Below are 14,961 nucleotides of genomic sequence, written 5' to 3'. Positions count from 1 at the left end.
TCTATCCATCTATCCATCTATCTATAGACAAGAAAACCACAACCCACAGACTCTGAAAGGAATGCATTTGGTTTTATTTCCTAAAACACCGAGCATGAGCAGCACACCAGTCGACCAGCAGAGGGTCCCCGTTGCATGCACATCAAATACCAAGACATCGTAGGGAGAAGAAGAACCCACCCTTGGAATTATTTACAAAAATTATGCACGGGAGCATGTATGAAAATAAATAGTCAAGGACAAAAGAAATATCTACATAACTTAAAGGCATGAGTAATACGTTAATCATGTTTTGTCTTTCACAAAGTCAAATAATCTATTAGTTATCTGCTGATTTATGTGTGGCGCGCATGACTAATAAGCATTGTGGAACCAGGACAAAATGTCAAAAGTGCAAACCCTGTCTATCTGGCACAACTATGGCACATCCATGATGAGCTTTTAAAAAACGTCCCTACTGTTTTGACCAATAATCGAACGTAACACGGAGTTCTTATTTACACGTTCAACCAACACGGTCAAGAGAAGAAGAGTTACATAAGGAATGAGAAACGGAACGGTTGTTTTTGCTTGAAAATGTAAAGTAATTTGGTGGAGAGGGTGAGCCGTTATGCTCACCTTACATTTAAAAAAACAAAGGTCACAAAGTGGTTAAAAGGGACATTTTACCAAAATATTCCAAGAAATACCAAAATCACAAAACCACATATATAAACAATGTAACTTTACAAACTAATAGAAACTCTGCAAGCCATTTTTTTTAAAGGTCCCATGGCATGAACATTTCCCTTTATGAGGTTTTTTAACGTTAATATGAGTCCCCCCTTCCCCCCCCCACAGCCTGCCTATGGTCCCCCAGTGGCTAGAAACGGTGATAGGTGTAAACCGAGTCCTGGGTATCCTGCTCTGTCTTTGAGAAAATGAAAACTCAGACGGGCCAATCGGGACTTATGATGTCATAAGGGGCAAGGTTACCTCCCCTTTCTCCGCTTTGTCCGATTAGAGAATTTGGCCACTAAGTTCTATATCAAAGAGACTTCAGATTCAGTATTAGGGACCACTAAGTTCTATATCAAAGAGACTTCAGACTCAGTATTAGGGACCACTAAGGTCTATATAAAGAGACTTCAAATTCAGTATTAGGGACCACTAAGGTCTATATAAAGAGACTTCAGATTCAGTATTAGGGACCACTAAGGTCTATATAAAGAGACTTCAGATCAGTATTAGGGACCATAAGGTCTATATAAAGGACTTCAGATACAGTATTAGGGACACTAAGGTCTATATAAAGAGACTGTCAGATACAGCATTAGGGACCACTAAGGTCTATATAAAGAGACTTCAGATACAGTATTAGGGGACCACTAAGGTCTATATAAAGAGACTTCAGATACAGTATTAGGGGGCCTAAGGTCTATATAAAGAGACTTCAGATACAGTATTAGGGGACCACTAAGGTCTATATCAAGAGAGCTTCAGATACAGTATTAGGGGACCACTAAGGTCTATATAAAGAGACAGATACAGTATTAGGGGACCACTAAGGTTATATAAAGAGACTCAGATACAGTATTAGGGGGCACTAAGGTCTATTAAAGAGACTTCAGATACAGTATTAGGGGACCACTAAGGTCTATATAAAGAGACTTCAGATACAGTATTAGGGGACACTAAGGTCTATATAAAGAGACTTCAGATACAGTATTAGGGGACCACTAAGGTCTATATCAAAGAGACTTCAGATACAGTATTAGGGGACCACTAAGGTCTATATAAAAGAGACTTCACATACAGTATTAGGGGATCAGGTCTATATTAAAGCAACCCAAAGAACCATGTCACGGGACCTTTAACAAAGACTTGGATGAGTCGAGTGCAAAATAAGTGTCTTTTTTTTCAAAGATTGACTTGCTTCAGTCACACCCCCCCATAGTGCAACCCATGCAAGATAAACCTTTATCATGTCCTACTTTCTATTCTACTAAAACGCAGTTCCAACGCCTGCAATACTACATCCTTTCCTCTTCGTATGACTTGACCAATCGTTACGGTCAACACATGGTGAATGTGTTGACCCAATGCGATAGCACAGATCATGCTCCGTTTTGACGTGTGCCTGTGTATCATTTATAAATATTAGCCTTTTAGCCTTTTAGCCATGTTAGCCATTTCCCCTTTATAGGCAGCATGATGCCGCGTTGAAACAGGAGTTTACCCACAACTCTATGATGAAAGCTCAAATAGCATGTTATAACTGTTTAGCAACACTGTTTTGGAGACCATTGCAATAAAAGGCAACTATCCAGTGGTTATCAAAAGCTCAGCGGTCCACCCAAAATCCCTGGGTGGGGAGGTCGATCAATGAAAAAAAGGTCTTTGTGTATTGGAAGCTAAATTGCATGATGACACGCACCCGATTTTGGAGATGAAGTGATGTTGCAACGACAGAACACGGAAAAAAAACAACTAGAAACTACATCATTAATGTGGACAGCTCCTTTCAATGCAGTCCCTGCAGTAGAAACCTGTTCCTCACAACGGACCTGTATCTCGGCCCCGTTTGCAGAATTTAGGAAAAGCTTCATGAGCCTCAGATTACAAAAAGAAAGAAGTAGCCTTCATTAACAGACACTCCTCGTACAACTTTCAAATTCAAACCCGCACACGAGATCGTTGAGGGAAGTGGATCCCAACCGGTCTCGGTATGACGGTCCAGACACTTCCCCCCGCACCCAGGTGTCCTAATCCAAGACTGGTCATTGAAGCCAGTTGCGGGTGTAAGGATGGAGCGTAGAGGTTCCATAGAGTCTCTGTTGGCTGTCTGAGCAGGCCCCCCTGACCTATCCAGGTCGCCCATGGCCCTGGTCTTACGCCCCCCGCCCCCCCCCCACCCCCCACACCGCCTCAGGTGTCTTGGCAGGAGTGGCAGCAGCGGCTCTTAAACTGGGGCAGCGGACAGAGCTGGAGCTGGTGAACCTTCTCGCAGTACCTCGTGCTGTCTCGACACTCTCCTGCTGGAACACACAGATCCAACAGTTTACTACTCATGCTCACTTTAAGCCTCCTCCACCAACCCCCCCCACCCACATACCAACTTCTGCCAATAACAATGGAGGTCGGTGGAATTGCAAAACAACTCCTCCCAGTGATAATATCTCCAATGTAAAGGGATTTTATAGGTAACGTCTGTGGGTCATTCAAAGTAAGGGGGACACTGTTTCTGGGCATTCCTGAAGTCGCAGACTTTTAACAAAAGTACATTTTTTAAATCTGAGTACCACTAACCATCTTCCACTTGTTTTATAACTTTTACATTTTAGAAACCTCAGCACATGAAACCAAGACTCTACGAATTAAGGACTGGGCCAGATAAGGGATGCAATGTGCCACGATGAAGCTTTTTGCTCCAATGATTCTGGCAATAATATGTATTTATTTTACAATTTAATTTTAGCTCCAATCCAAGTTATTCTTCAACTCTTGTCAGGGCAGTCAGTGTGATCATGACAGCAACTAACTGGTACTGTACTCAAGAATATCTTCAGTATTTTTTCAGCCCTGCATATGTCGATTCTTATAAGTCCTCTGCAACGCATATGTAGTTTGAATATGCTTTACGGCTTATAATAAACTCCGGATCCTTTGAAAATCAAGATCCCCATTGAGTGACCGGTTCTCACCTCTGCCGCAGGACAGAAGGTTGCACCTCTGCCAGCCGGGGGGGCGAGTCCTCCACGTGCAGCGGTGTTTCCGCGTGGCCTGCCCAGTTCGACGGCGTGCGCACGTCACCTGGCGGGACTGGAAGCCGTGCGGCCCACAGGTGGCGGTGCACTGCGTCCACGGCCCCACGCGCCAGTGGAGGGCGCAGGCCTCTGCCGAGCAATTCTTCAGGGAGCCGGGCCTGCAAATACAAACACACATACGATTTTGAAAGTTATTTTTTGGGGGGCATTTTTTGTCGTACAGGACAGCTTAGACTTGAAAGGGGTGAGAGAGGGGGACTGACTCCACCAAGTGAGCTGTCCAGGCGCCCGCACATATGTTTACATGTGTCTAAAAGTTGTCAGATATTCTCTAGTGAGTGTTTTTCTCACTGAAACATGAGGTATGACTGAACTTAATTCATATATATATATATATATTGTGATATTCATATTTACCTCTGGAGTCCACTGCACATCCTGAAGGAGACTTTGGTGGCGTTTGTGTCCTGGCAGTAAACATGGCGGTGCTGCGTGGCCAAGCTGGGACCCACACATTGACCACTACACTATGAGAGGAGAGTAAAAGCAAGTTCCGCTTTTAGTTTGAAAATACTTTTCTGCAAGTAACTTCCCTCTTGTCCCATTTTAAGTCATAACCGCTGTCACTGAATTTCAAGTTTTAAATCTAAACCATGCCTCATAAGCCACACGAGCTACTTTCTTTTTCTTAACCATTTCTTAACAATTATGCAACCAAAGTGGACTTTCCCCCTGAGAAATTCTCATAATTGGGAAATATGTGAAAGCGCTGCCACAGACAAAAAGGGACTTCCCCAACTACAACAGCAGTTATTTCAATATGATAAAATAAAATAAAGGATCAGCAGGGTGCTTCCCCCTCCACAGGGAACTTTTACAGCCAGTTAATAGCTTTTAGCAGCGGTTCCCCCTCCATTTGGAAAACATATAAGTGCCAGTTATGAAACTACCTCACATTAACTGTCCATGAGCTGGCACACACATTGTGTTTTGCATAAATATACAGCATTGACCCAGTCCATGACGTTGTGATGCGTTTGCTGTCCGTGTGAGTGGACTCACTGCTCCCCAGCGGGTAGTGGCCCACCTGGCACAGGGCAGCAGGTTGCAGAGCCTGGTGTCAGAGGGTCTCCTCCCTGTGCCGAGGCAGTGCTGGCTCTCCACCTCTCTGGATCCGCCCTCGGGACCCTTCACGCAGCGGACGCTCCTGGTCTGGGAGCCCCCTCCGCAGCTGGCTGAGCATGGCGACCAAGGATCCACCTGCCACCTGATCGCACCACAGGAGGAAAAAACGTAGAGTTGATGTGCTTATCAGGAAGTTCAGCTGTTTTTTTAGGGCCCCGAAGTAGTCAAATAGTCACGGACTCAAAAAGGAAACGCAAGTAAAGAGGACCGTGGTAACTGGTCTTATCAAATCCACAGAAATAGTAGTAGTAGTAGTAGTAGCAAGGTACCTGGGGGGGCAGGCTTGTCCATTATTACACAGCTCAGCTGACTTGCTGCTGTTACTCCTCTCTGAGCAAATAGGGCCATTGGCTCCCACACAATTTCTTCCTTTGAAACCTGAAAATAAAGTAAAAGAAGCAATATTAAGTGGTCATGGATACTATCAAAAGATGGGGAATTGTCTTTTTAAACTGTAATGTATATTCCTGATAATAGTTTCAGGGTCCTCTCAGTTAATGTGTTACAATGAGGCAAAGATCTACTCGGTTACAGCTGAAGACGCTGTGTCTTGCCTGGTAATAATCGCAGTGTCGAGTCGGTTCTGGTTTTCTCAATTCAGATAACACAGGTCTTAATGGGTTCTTTCTTCCCGTTATTTCAGCAGCACTACATTTGGTCTTGCATTACAAAGAGGGTCAGGATTCTTTGGCGTGTATCTTTCGAGGTGGCCTACTCCTGTTAAAAAAAAAGAAGACCGCGCTTTCCGAGAACCAGGTTCAACTTCCCTGTGAACGTACTTGGAATTGCCATTCTTAAGATTCCTGAAGTGCGTCCATCACACACAACTTCAAACTGAGTTTGATTTAAAATACAAGAAATTGCGGTTCCGGAGCGCCAGATATCGGCCTCTATGGTCATAGCTGTGTGTGTTATATGTTTCAAAGTTGAAAATAATGCTTTCCCAGAATCTCTGAGCCCGAACCACAAAAGAACAACACATTACTGAAAACTGGACTACATGAATTATTATATTAGGTCAGACTCAACTTGACATTAGGTGAAAAACGTTGATCGTGAGCCTAACAAAAAGTTCTAGATGTCTCGTGTTTTGTTTTATGTTCATATTTTTTTTCTCAAAACCTTGGGAGCTTGGCTTGAAATACATTTTTGAATGTTTGGATAATCATTATTCCCGCAGAATGACTCAAAGGAATCCCTCCAGAGACTAAACTAACCATTATCTGGCCAGAGTTTTATTTTAAACACGCCTGCAGCAATATTGGGCCTTCGTGGACCTTACCTGTGATCTGCAGCCGAGACGAAACAGATGTAGATCCAAGGCGGTTCCTGGCGGTGCAGGTGTACAGACCCTCGTCCACCTTTCTCGGAGACTGGATCCTCAGTGAGCCGGTGGACAACAAGCCTACTCTGCCAACACCAAAGCAATGCAGCCACTCAGCAGCTACATTTACACAAGGAAATCTGCAGTTTTGTTTATCACATTAAGGAGAAGTTCTTACCTGCTGTTGTAGTGCAACTCTTCTCCATTCTTGGTCCACGTCAGGGATGGTTCAGGGTCCCCCAGAGCCTCACACCTCAGCTCCAAACTAGCAATGGGTTTCTGCAGCAGAACAGGCACCCCCACGTGGACTATCATGTCAGACGACGGTGCAGATCCGAGCTTCCCGGGCCGCTGGATTATGATTGGATTCCTTGACCTGGACGTGTGGGCTTTGATGTGCGGCTTGTAAAGGAGAGGCCCTTGCGTGGAGGATTCTGCACTTTCTGGGGGGTGAAGAGTAGACTCATTGGTTTCACCTTGGGTCACAATGAGCTCACTCAGCAGTTGTGTGATGAGTTGTTCCCCCCATGGCCCCCCGTGGCCTTCAGAGAGGTTGTGCATGATCTCATCTAGCCTGTGGGTATCGGCGGTGAGCACGAGCAGACTTGAAAGTTCGGATCCTGATCTCTCATCCTCCAGGGTCGACCTGTTCTTTTCACTGGAGTGTGTTTTATCAGCGGTGTCTTTTACATCTTGGCGCGAGCCTTGGAGTTCCAGCAAATGCTCAACAATGTTGTCGTATTGGTTGAGGGAGATGGGTAGCTCGGGGAACCTTTCCCCCGTTGAGGCCGCATCTGGCTGCCCGACCTTTTGTAGTCCACCCGCGAGGCGCCACGCCTCCGGAACAGAGAGCTTCTGCTTGCTGCCGATGATCTGGAGGACGAAATGTTCTTTGGCCTGACCTGCTACGCATGTGTAGATCCCGGCATCAGACGCACGGACCTGCTGAATCTTCACGTACCCCGGTGGTGTTATGGAGAGGTGTGGGGGTCCGGCCAAGGGCTTCCCTTCCTTCAGCCACCGGACGTGGGCTTTGCGGAAGTGTCGGGTCGGGCAGCGGAGGACCACAGTTGTCCAGGGGAGCAGGTAGGCATAGCCTCCCACTACCATCTGCAACTTCTTGCCCTTCCTCAACTGGATGTACACCTTTCTCTGGGCCAGTATGGTGGGCTCGGGCTTGACAGAATCTGGGATAAAATGGTGAATGGCATAGTTATGATCTCCGTGCTATCTGTACTGCGTTTATAATTTTTTAAGCCATTTCGATACAACTTAGCTATGGAATGTTTGTCTTGCTTTCTAACATATCTTTCCATCTCTCTTAGCAGTACAAATAAAATAAAAAATAGAGCCAAACAGAGGGTCTCTTACTCTCACAGAGCCTAAGGGAGCATGGCCGGATTTTGGTGGGCCGGGCCGTCAGGGAACAGTTCTCAGGGTCTACGATCACATGTCCCCTATCTTCCCCTTGTCTTCTGCAGACTGCCTGTAGTCTCTGAACGCCATTTCCACAGGTTACTGAACACTAGACGAATAAACAGATATAGTGTAAGATATGTGTGTGTGTGTGTGTGTGTGTGTGTGTGTGTGTGTGTGTGTGTAAATGTGTATATATATGTATTTATTTCCATGCATTTTTTTGCAGTCCAGTAGTTTACAATAAGCTATTTTAACGGATATTTCGTAGCCTTACTATCTAACAAATTAATGTCACTTTTGTTTATGATTGATATTGTTTTTACTAACATCTTGCATTTTGTTTTTATGTACAGTAAGTATATACATGACGACATGACAATAAAGGATATCATGAATCTTGAATTTGAACACAAACATGCATTCCAGTTGTCCACGATATTTCTTTTTAAATTATTTTAAATCCATCTGTGCATATGCTGTCCATCTCCTCACGTTAAGGTGCACGTTATGGCATGACTTTTCAATTTTGACCATTTCAAAAAAGAAAAAGAAAAAAAGAAGGTCTGTCGGGGACTTAGCAAAGCAAAGCCTACCTGGGACCAGTCCGTTGTCACCCATTGAGGGGGACACTCTTGGTGGGCACAGGGCTGCTGGTTTGCGGGGCCCTTGGAAGAGCAAAAGGTGTCCGGCAGCTCCAGGACGCTGCCATCTGCCAACCGCTGTTTGCACAGGACCTGCCTCCTCTGGAATCCCCCCCCACAGGTCTGGGAGCACTACCAAAAAAAGTGGGCTTCCATTAGCGTCAGTCTAATTGCTGGGCCAGGCATTTATAGTGGTGAACTTCCTAGGTAAGATCTTTACCTGGCCCCAGTCCCGCGTTTCCCACATAGGAGGGCAGTCAAAGCGGTTGCAGGCTTGGACGGGGCTGGGCTTGGGGGACTGACAGTCTTCATCCCTCAAGACCCCGGTCCGGTTACTGTCTCGAGAGGGCCGGTGGGTGCACGCCACATTGCGGGTCATCAGACCAACCCCACAGGTAGCAGAGCATGAACTCCACTCCTCTGTTTCCCACCTGGGAACACAAGGTCTAGAACGTCAAACTGTATCAACAAAAATGGACCTAAACCAGTCCAAAACTGGTTAATTTGGATTTTAGAGTAAGGCGTTATCGTTTAAATTTATCATTTCAACTCTTTGCCGTTCCTGATTATTTCCCCGTACTTTATCTTTTTGTGTACATGTACGGTATACGTGGCCCCATTATCTGATCTATAAAGGAGTGCGGTCAGGAGGAGGTCAGTCCCAGTGCTTGATGGTTTCACTTGATCCCATGAGAGGACGCTCTTGCAGTCTTATGAATGTGTGAATTCATGAAAGTGAAATTCATGAAAGTGAATGCGAGTGAAAACAAAAAGAGGGATTCATGGGGGCCAGATCCCGGCAGATGAAGAAATATTACATCTCCCACGGAATTTAGTGATGTTTGAGAAACCCCTACGGCATAACTTCTTCCCTTGCATTTTCCCAATGACCTCCATATATAATAACAGTACCCAAAACCTTTTGTTATCTAACACAATTTGATACAGGGTGATGAATCCAGCGTTAAAGTTTTCTGAGCCCTTTTATTTCAATTTTAAAAAATGATGTGGCATGTGTCTTAGTAGTCGCTGTGCCTTTGAAGGCATCTCAAAGCTTTGGCTTTCACCAAGATGGCAGCCATTTTACTTCTTGCTTGACAGGTTGGGTGATATTTCAAAACTATTCATATTTACCCTCGGGTCCAGGAACTGAGGAGAATTGGGAATGAAGCTTGTTTCTGGACCGGTCCTGTACCCAAAGCCAAATCCTACGCTGTTTCCCTTCAGAGGGAACAGTATCCAACGAGTGTAGCTTAATATGGGGGGGGTGAGGAGGCCTCAGGGAGGGAGTAAAGGGCCAAAGGAAACAAGTCCAATACGGTGTTTGTTGTGCCTGAAAACAAGACTCAAGGTCTGGAAAAACAGGCGAGGGCAGGCTGCAAGCCTCGGGGCTTTCTGACAAGAGTGCGAGTGCTGGAACACCGACGCCGGGTGCACGGTGTTAACTTGAAACCTGTGGCCCACCGCAAAATCCACTCACCGTTTAGCCACGGCTTGGCTATTTTAAACATCATTTAACATCATTATGCTATTTAACCATTCAGGTATTTCATTTTGACGACTTTTGTGTGCTCATTGTTCGTCTCCCGTGTTCCACATTGATGCCCAATCAGATGATTAACACTGCTTGCTTAACACAGAAACACCTGCAAAGCTTGGACTAAAAGCTTAATAATGTAGGATACATCTACCAATGCATTTCAATAATTTCATCTAGAAATTTAGCAAGGGTTTTCATGGTTCCCAGAGGTCAATTACAAGGATTTTAGTGATCTCCTGAACTTCTGACTACTTCCAAATCAGGAATGCCCTTCCCCTGATTTCCATGAAATGAAATGTCCCTTTCAATGAGAAATAGCAACCTCTATTGGGTAGGTCGCCATGAAATTTGCTAAGCACATTGATGCTCCCCAGAGGATAAACCCCTTCCGTTTTCTACACTCGATAGGTTTTTACTTTGGAGTCGACCTATGGTCAAAGTGTCAAAGTAGGATCTTAACTAATGGTCTGATTCAGTACATTTTCCAATGGCATTCAAGATACCTAGAAGTTGAATCTATATGTTTTTGGTTTGTCTGACATTTCTTCTAGCACCACAATTAATATGGAAGAAATATCAACATCTAATCTAACATTCATACCATAAACCTTTTTCATTTTGGACACATGAGGATTTGTTGGGCCTCATATTAGGCCAAATGTTAACTTCAAACACATGCATATTTTAAAATGTAAAGAGCAGATCTTCCCCAGATCTTTCCTATCAGCCCCGCAGGTATAGCCCCCACTGGAACCTGATCCCTACTTAACGTCTGACTCTGACTGGGTCCATTTCAGGCTCTCAACGATCCAACCATCCATCTCTGTCCTTCTGCTTCAGTATCACTCGGACCCAGGTGGCCCTAATGCTGATTTAATCGGCACATGTGGTTTAAACTGAGAAGTATGTAGTGGATTAGAAGGATTTGAATCTCTCTTGTACACATCCAGTGATTAGCAGAGACTAATTGATTAAACTAATGCATTGTGTGTTTTTTTGATAGTCTGAAAGCTAAGCAGTTCCAGGTGTGGAACCCAGGGATAATCTGGGAAATGGTAAACGAATGTTCCTGCTCCCTATATTGCATATTTGCTGGGTTACAGTCTTGGCAAACTAATAAAGAGCCGAGCCAGATTTCAGTCCTGTTTTTAATTAATATTTTCATCTTGAATGCAGCCAAATGCCTTCCCCCCCCCCCCCCCCCCCCCCCCCCAAAAAAAAAACACATGCCTGCCTCAGAACAACTGCATCCATCAATCAGGTCTATGTTAATGTTCACGCACAAACCAATTTAAACAATGTCTGGATGATAGTGATGTGTTGTCTGTGTTGTGCCGTACCTGGGTGGGCAGGGCCGGGTTTTGCAGTCCTGCAGGAGCTGCGGGGGCCGACGGGAGCTCACACACAGGCCCTGGTCTGCCGCCTCCCTGGTCTGCTTGTTCAGGCAGATGACCACAGCCTCCTGCACACCTGGAATTAGACAGCACCGAGCGGTCACAAGGGATGTCCGAAGAACCGTGAGCTATTGCGCGTTTCAATCTTAAGTGCTTTCACCTTTTAAAAAATGTGTTTACTTACGCTCAAAGGGTAGGGGGTTCATTGGAATTATGGCAATTGTTTTTATGTCATTCTGCTGTGTCATTGCAGATGTTTTCTATTATTATTAATGCTCAATAAAAACATGTTGAAAGAAAAATGTGTATACTTGCTGTACCGTATCTTCTTAAAAGGAATGCCAAAAATGCAAACACATACTGTTCATGTTAAGCATCTCTCCAATATTCTCCCACTCTGATCATGTTATGGAGCATAGAATATTGCAAGAAGACACCGCAATGAAGCTTGGCCCCTCCATGAAAAGCAAGCGAGGGTTGTACCTATTGGAGGACAATGAACACACAGCTGTTTGAGGAAGTTCTGGCCTGAGCTGTGGAAAAAGCTTTCAGGGTGTGATGTCAGGTCACGTTAAAAGCAACGTAACATAAGTCTCGGAGTCTGCTTCTAATGTTGGGGACAATAACAGGGAAGCAGGCACTTCAAACGCCACGGTGGTGTGATGGTCCACAGGAGCGCCGCCCTCAGGGTGTGTAGGTGACATCCGATCCCACTCTGTAATCATCCCCCGAATGGGACTTTGTTAGGTTTGGGTGAGCGCGCGCACGCACACACACACACACACACACACACACACACACACACACACACACACACACACACACATTGACAAAAGTCTACGCCCATGTGCAGAAATGAAGCTACACATGCACGCTTGTGGAGACGTTAGCACACGGGAACAAGTTTCAGGCGTGGAGGCTTGGATGTGGAGGTGGGGGAGGTGGGGGGGGGAGATTAAAGCGGGCCTCAACGAATGTTGGCAGGATGTTTAGGAAAGCTGGCGCTGCGTTCACTGCCGCTGTGAGAGTCGCTGACGTGTGACCTTTAGGGATGAACTTGGGATTCCATCCATTGTCATCTAGTATCACATGACTCACTTCGACTTCAAAAGGCCATACTGGCGTGGCTTTGGTCGTCCACCGACGTGAGGTCACCAGTGACATTTCTTTTTAACACAGCAACTGGGACTTCTTCAATGGGGGTTGCTTCTAGGATTTACAGTGCATTCAAACTACTGTAAGTCATGTATTTGCTGTATTTGTACAATTAAGTGAGTTAACAACGTTTTTTCGGTTGCATCCTGATTTTTGAGTGTGCTCTCTCTATTTAGCCACTCTTGCAGCGTGGTTGCACCATTCCTGCCTTTCCTAGTTCCATTTCTACATACAGCAACTGTTATTCAGTGGGGGGTTGCTTCCTGGATTTACAGTGCATTCAAAACTACTTTAGGCAATGACATGTATTTGCTGTATTTGCTGTATTTGTACAATTAAGTGACGTTTTTGAATGTGCTCTCCTCTATTTAGCCACTCTTGCAATGTGGCGCTAGGGGTGAAAATGTTGATCTTTCAACTTCCCATTCCTGCCTTTCCTAGTTCCATTTCTTTACTTATCTGATTTTAAAAATGTTAATAAGGATCTCACCTCCCCCACAACTCTCTGAGCACTCCGTAAACCCCTCATACTCCCAGTCGTGGAGTTCTTCTCTTTCAGGTGTCCCCCCATCCTCCTCTTCCTCTCCCTCCTTCTCTTTTCCTTGGACCGAAACCCCAGAGCAGGGAGAGCGGTAGCAGGGCTGGCTGGTAGCAGGTTTCACCCCCCCACACTCGTCATCGGGCAGGTCGGCGACCGTCTGGGAGAAGGACAGCAGGACCTGGCACTTGACGGTCCGTCGCTGGGTCCCGGCGCCGCAGGTCCTGCTGCAGGGCTGCCACGGACCGGGGATGAAGCTGGGGACGAAGGGGGCAGCGGGTTGATCAATCGCACGCATGCAAACATAACCAAAATATGCTGTTCATTTAGCTGGTATGCTTCACATAGAGGCTCGGAAAGGCAGTTTCGTTTTTGATTTGATAAGGACTGGTTCCAAACCAATGCTCCCCTGAAAGTAGTTCCAGTCCCAGGATTTTGTGCATTCCCCATGTACACAGATTGAAGTCATTTACTGCTAATTTCAAAACTCGAGTATTTATGACATCCAGTCCTGCTGTGGTTAATTGAGCAGCTGTGACGCATTAGGATGAAGCCATTCTTGGATAAACAGCTTTCATGCGCATCCTTCCTCCTCTTAAAGGATCAGAGAAGGAAATACTTGTAAATCATTGTGCGAGATCATGAATGCCTAAAGGCCCGTTACGGTTGGCTGACAGTCAGAGTCCAGAAACTGCACTGTCACGCCCTAAATGGCTTTGTGAGAGTGTTAGAAGGAAGAAATGATGAAAGTGGAAAGTGTGAGACAGAATCCCTCCTGATCTTCAGGTTGGCCAAAATAAAAAGCAAAGCTCTTTAATCAAGGAGGGAGAAATATAGCAGAATGTCCATAATGATTAAATAATGTTCTGGTCTGATTGGTGAGAGCGGAGAGGCAGTATCATGTCCCCTTTGTGTCCATTACGTGGCTATTTGAATATTGTAGCACTGGGATTATTCTTTTTATGGAATCTGCGGATATAAAGACCAAACAGGGTCCGTGTTTACTCTGTTGTTCTCATTTCACCCAGCTGTGCACATGATCATGAATACAAAGTGGTTGGAGGCATTTACTGTTAATCCTTAACCATTTCATGTCATTACAGTGCAATATTTAATGCTCAATCACTTCATCTCATTACCGTGCCATATTTAATACACCAAACTATATTTTTGCATAACGTGCATACAAACCCTCTGTCTTTCTACTGTTTTATATATGTATATAGTTGCTCTCCCTCTCCTTTTTCCAACACTACTTAGATTTTTAGGTTTTTTTATGTTGTGTTGACACTGTAAAGGGGTTGCTTCAGTCTCGTTGCACAGGTACTGCACTTGTGTACAATGACAAAAAAGGCATTTTATTCTATTCTAGAGGTGTTCAGTGTGTCCAAACTAACCTTTAACACTGAATCCTCAGGCTGGACTTATGTCACTGTATATCCCCACTGTCGCTGACAGGTCACTAGTTTAAATCTGACCCAGCCAAGTGATTTGTAAGTTCCACTACATCATAGAGACTAACTTAGCTGGGAGTATGATTAAGTCTCTTCCGTGTTTAACATTCAGCCTTACCGTAACAGTAAATCGATGCTCTCTCTGGGTTTATAAAACAATCAAAGCACTGTCCTCCACCATCCGTCATCAGTGCGCATGTATTTCCCAGAGTGTGCAGCATTCTTCCTCGGTTAAGCAGTCTGACCACAACACAACACCACCCGGCTGTTTCATAAGACGCCTCAATAAGGAGCTCATAATTACAGCAAAGCTGGTTCTTTTATGAGCGCTCGAGGACAAACAAATGAATCAGCAGCCGTTAGACCTTGGATCACGAGCAACGGAGTCAACAAGCGAACCCACAGACACGCTTCTCTTCACGCGTTGTTAGAGTACATCCCTCACTTCTAAAACTATTTCCTTCTTGGATTGAAACAACACATTTTTGCGATATCCGCCAAAGAGCCATGCTAATCAATTGAGTTCAATTTGGATCAATGGAAATATTTGATTTACTCATGGTGG

General features: G+C 45.0%; 1 protein-coding gene across 1 annotated transcript in view; it reads right to left on the bottom strand.

Moving 5' to 3' along the window:
- Positions 1–1,900: 1,900 nt before the first annotated feature.
- The window catches only part of LOC116686043 (ADAMTS-like protein 1), a gene marked incomplete at its 5' end in the record, with an annotated part of 33,827 nt that continues 20,766 nt past the window's right edge, over positions 1,901–14,961 (bottom strand). Inside the window, 12 exon segments of the mRNA XM_032510952.1 lie at positions 1,901–3,017; positions 3,684–3,904; positions 4,164–4,273; positions 4,809–5,013; positions 5,201–5,309; positions 6,214–6,341; positions 6,434–7,442; positions 7,627–7,780; positions 8,268–8,447; positions 8,536–8,746; positions 11,196–11,325; positions 12,895–13,199. Coding sequence (XP_032366843.1) covers positions 2,908–3,017; positions 3,684–3,904; positions 4,164–4,273; positions 4,809–5,013; positions 5,201–5,309; positions 6,214–6,341; positions 6,434–7,442; positions 7,627–7,780; positions 8,268–8,447; positions 8,536–8,746; positions 11,196–11,325; positions 12,895–13,199 — 2,872 coding nt within the window.

This window comes from Etheostoma spectabile, unplaced genomic scaffold, assembly GCF_008692095.1.
Source record: "Etheostoma spectabile isolate EspeVRDwgs_2016 unplaced genomic scaffold, UIUC_Espe_1.0 scaffold302, whole genome shotgun sequence".
In the NCBI taxonomy this organism is placed as follows: Eukaryota; Metazoa; Chordata; class Actinopteri; order Perciformes; family Percidae; genus Etheostoma; species Etheostoma spectabile.
The sequence above is the reverse complement of the archived record's forward strand: the minus strand, read 5'-3'. Positions and strand labels throughout refer to the sequence as shown.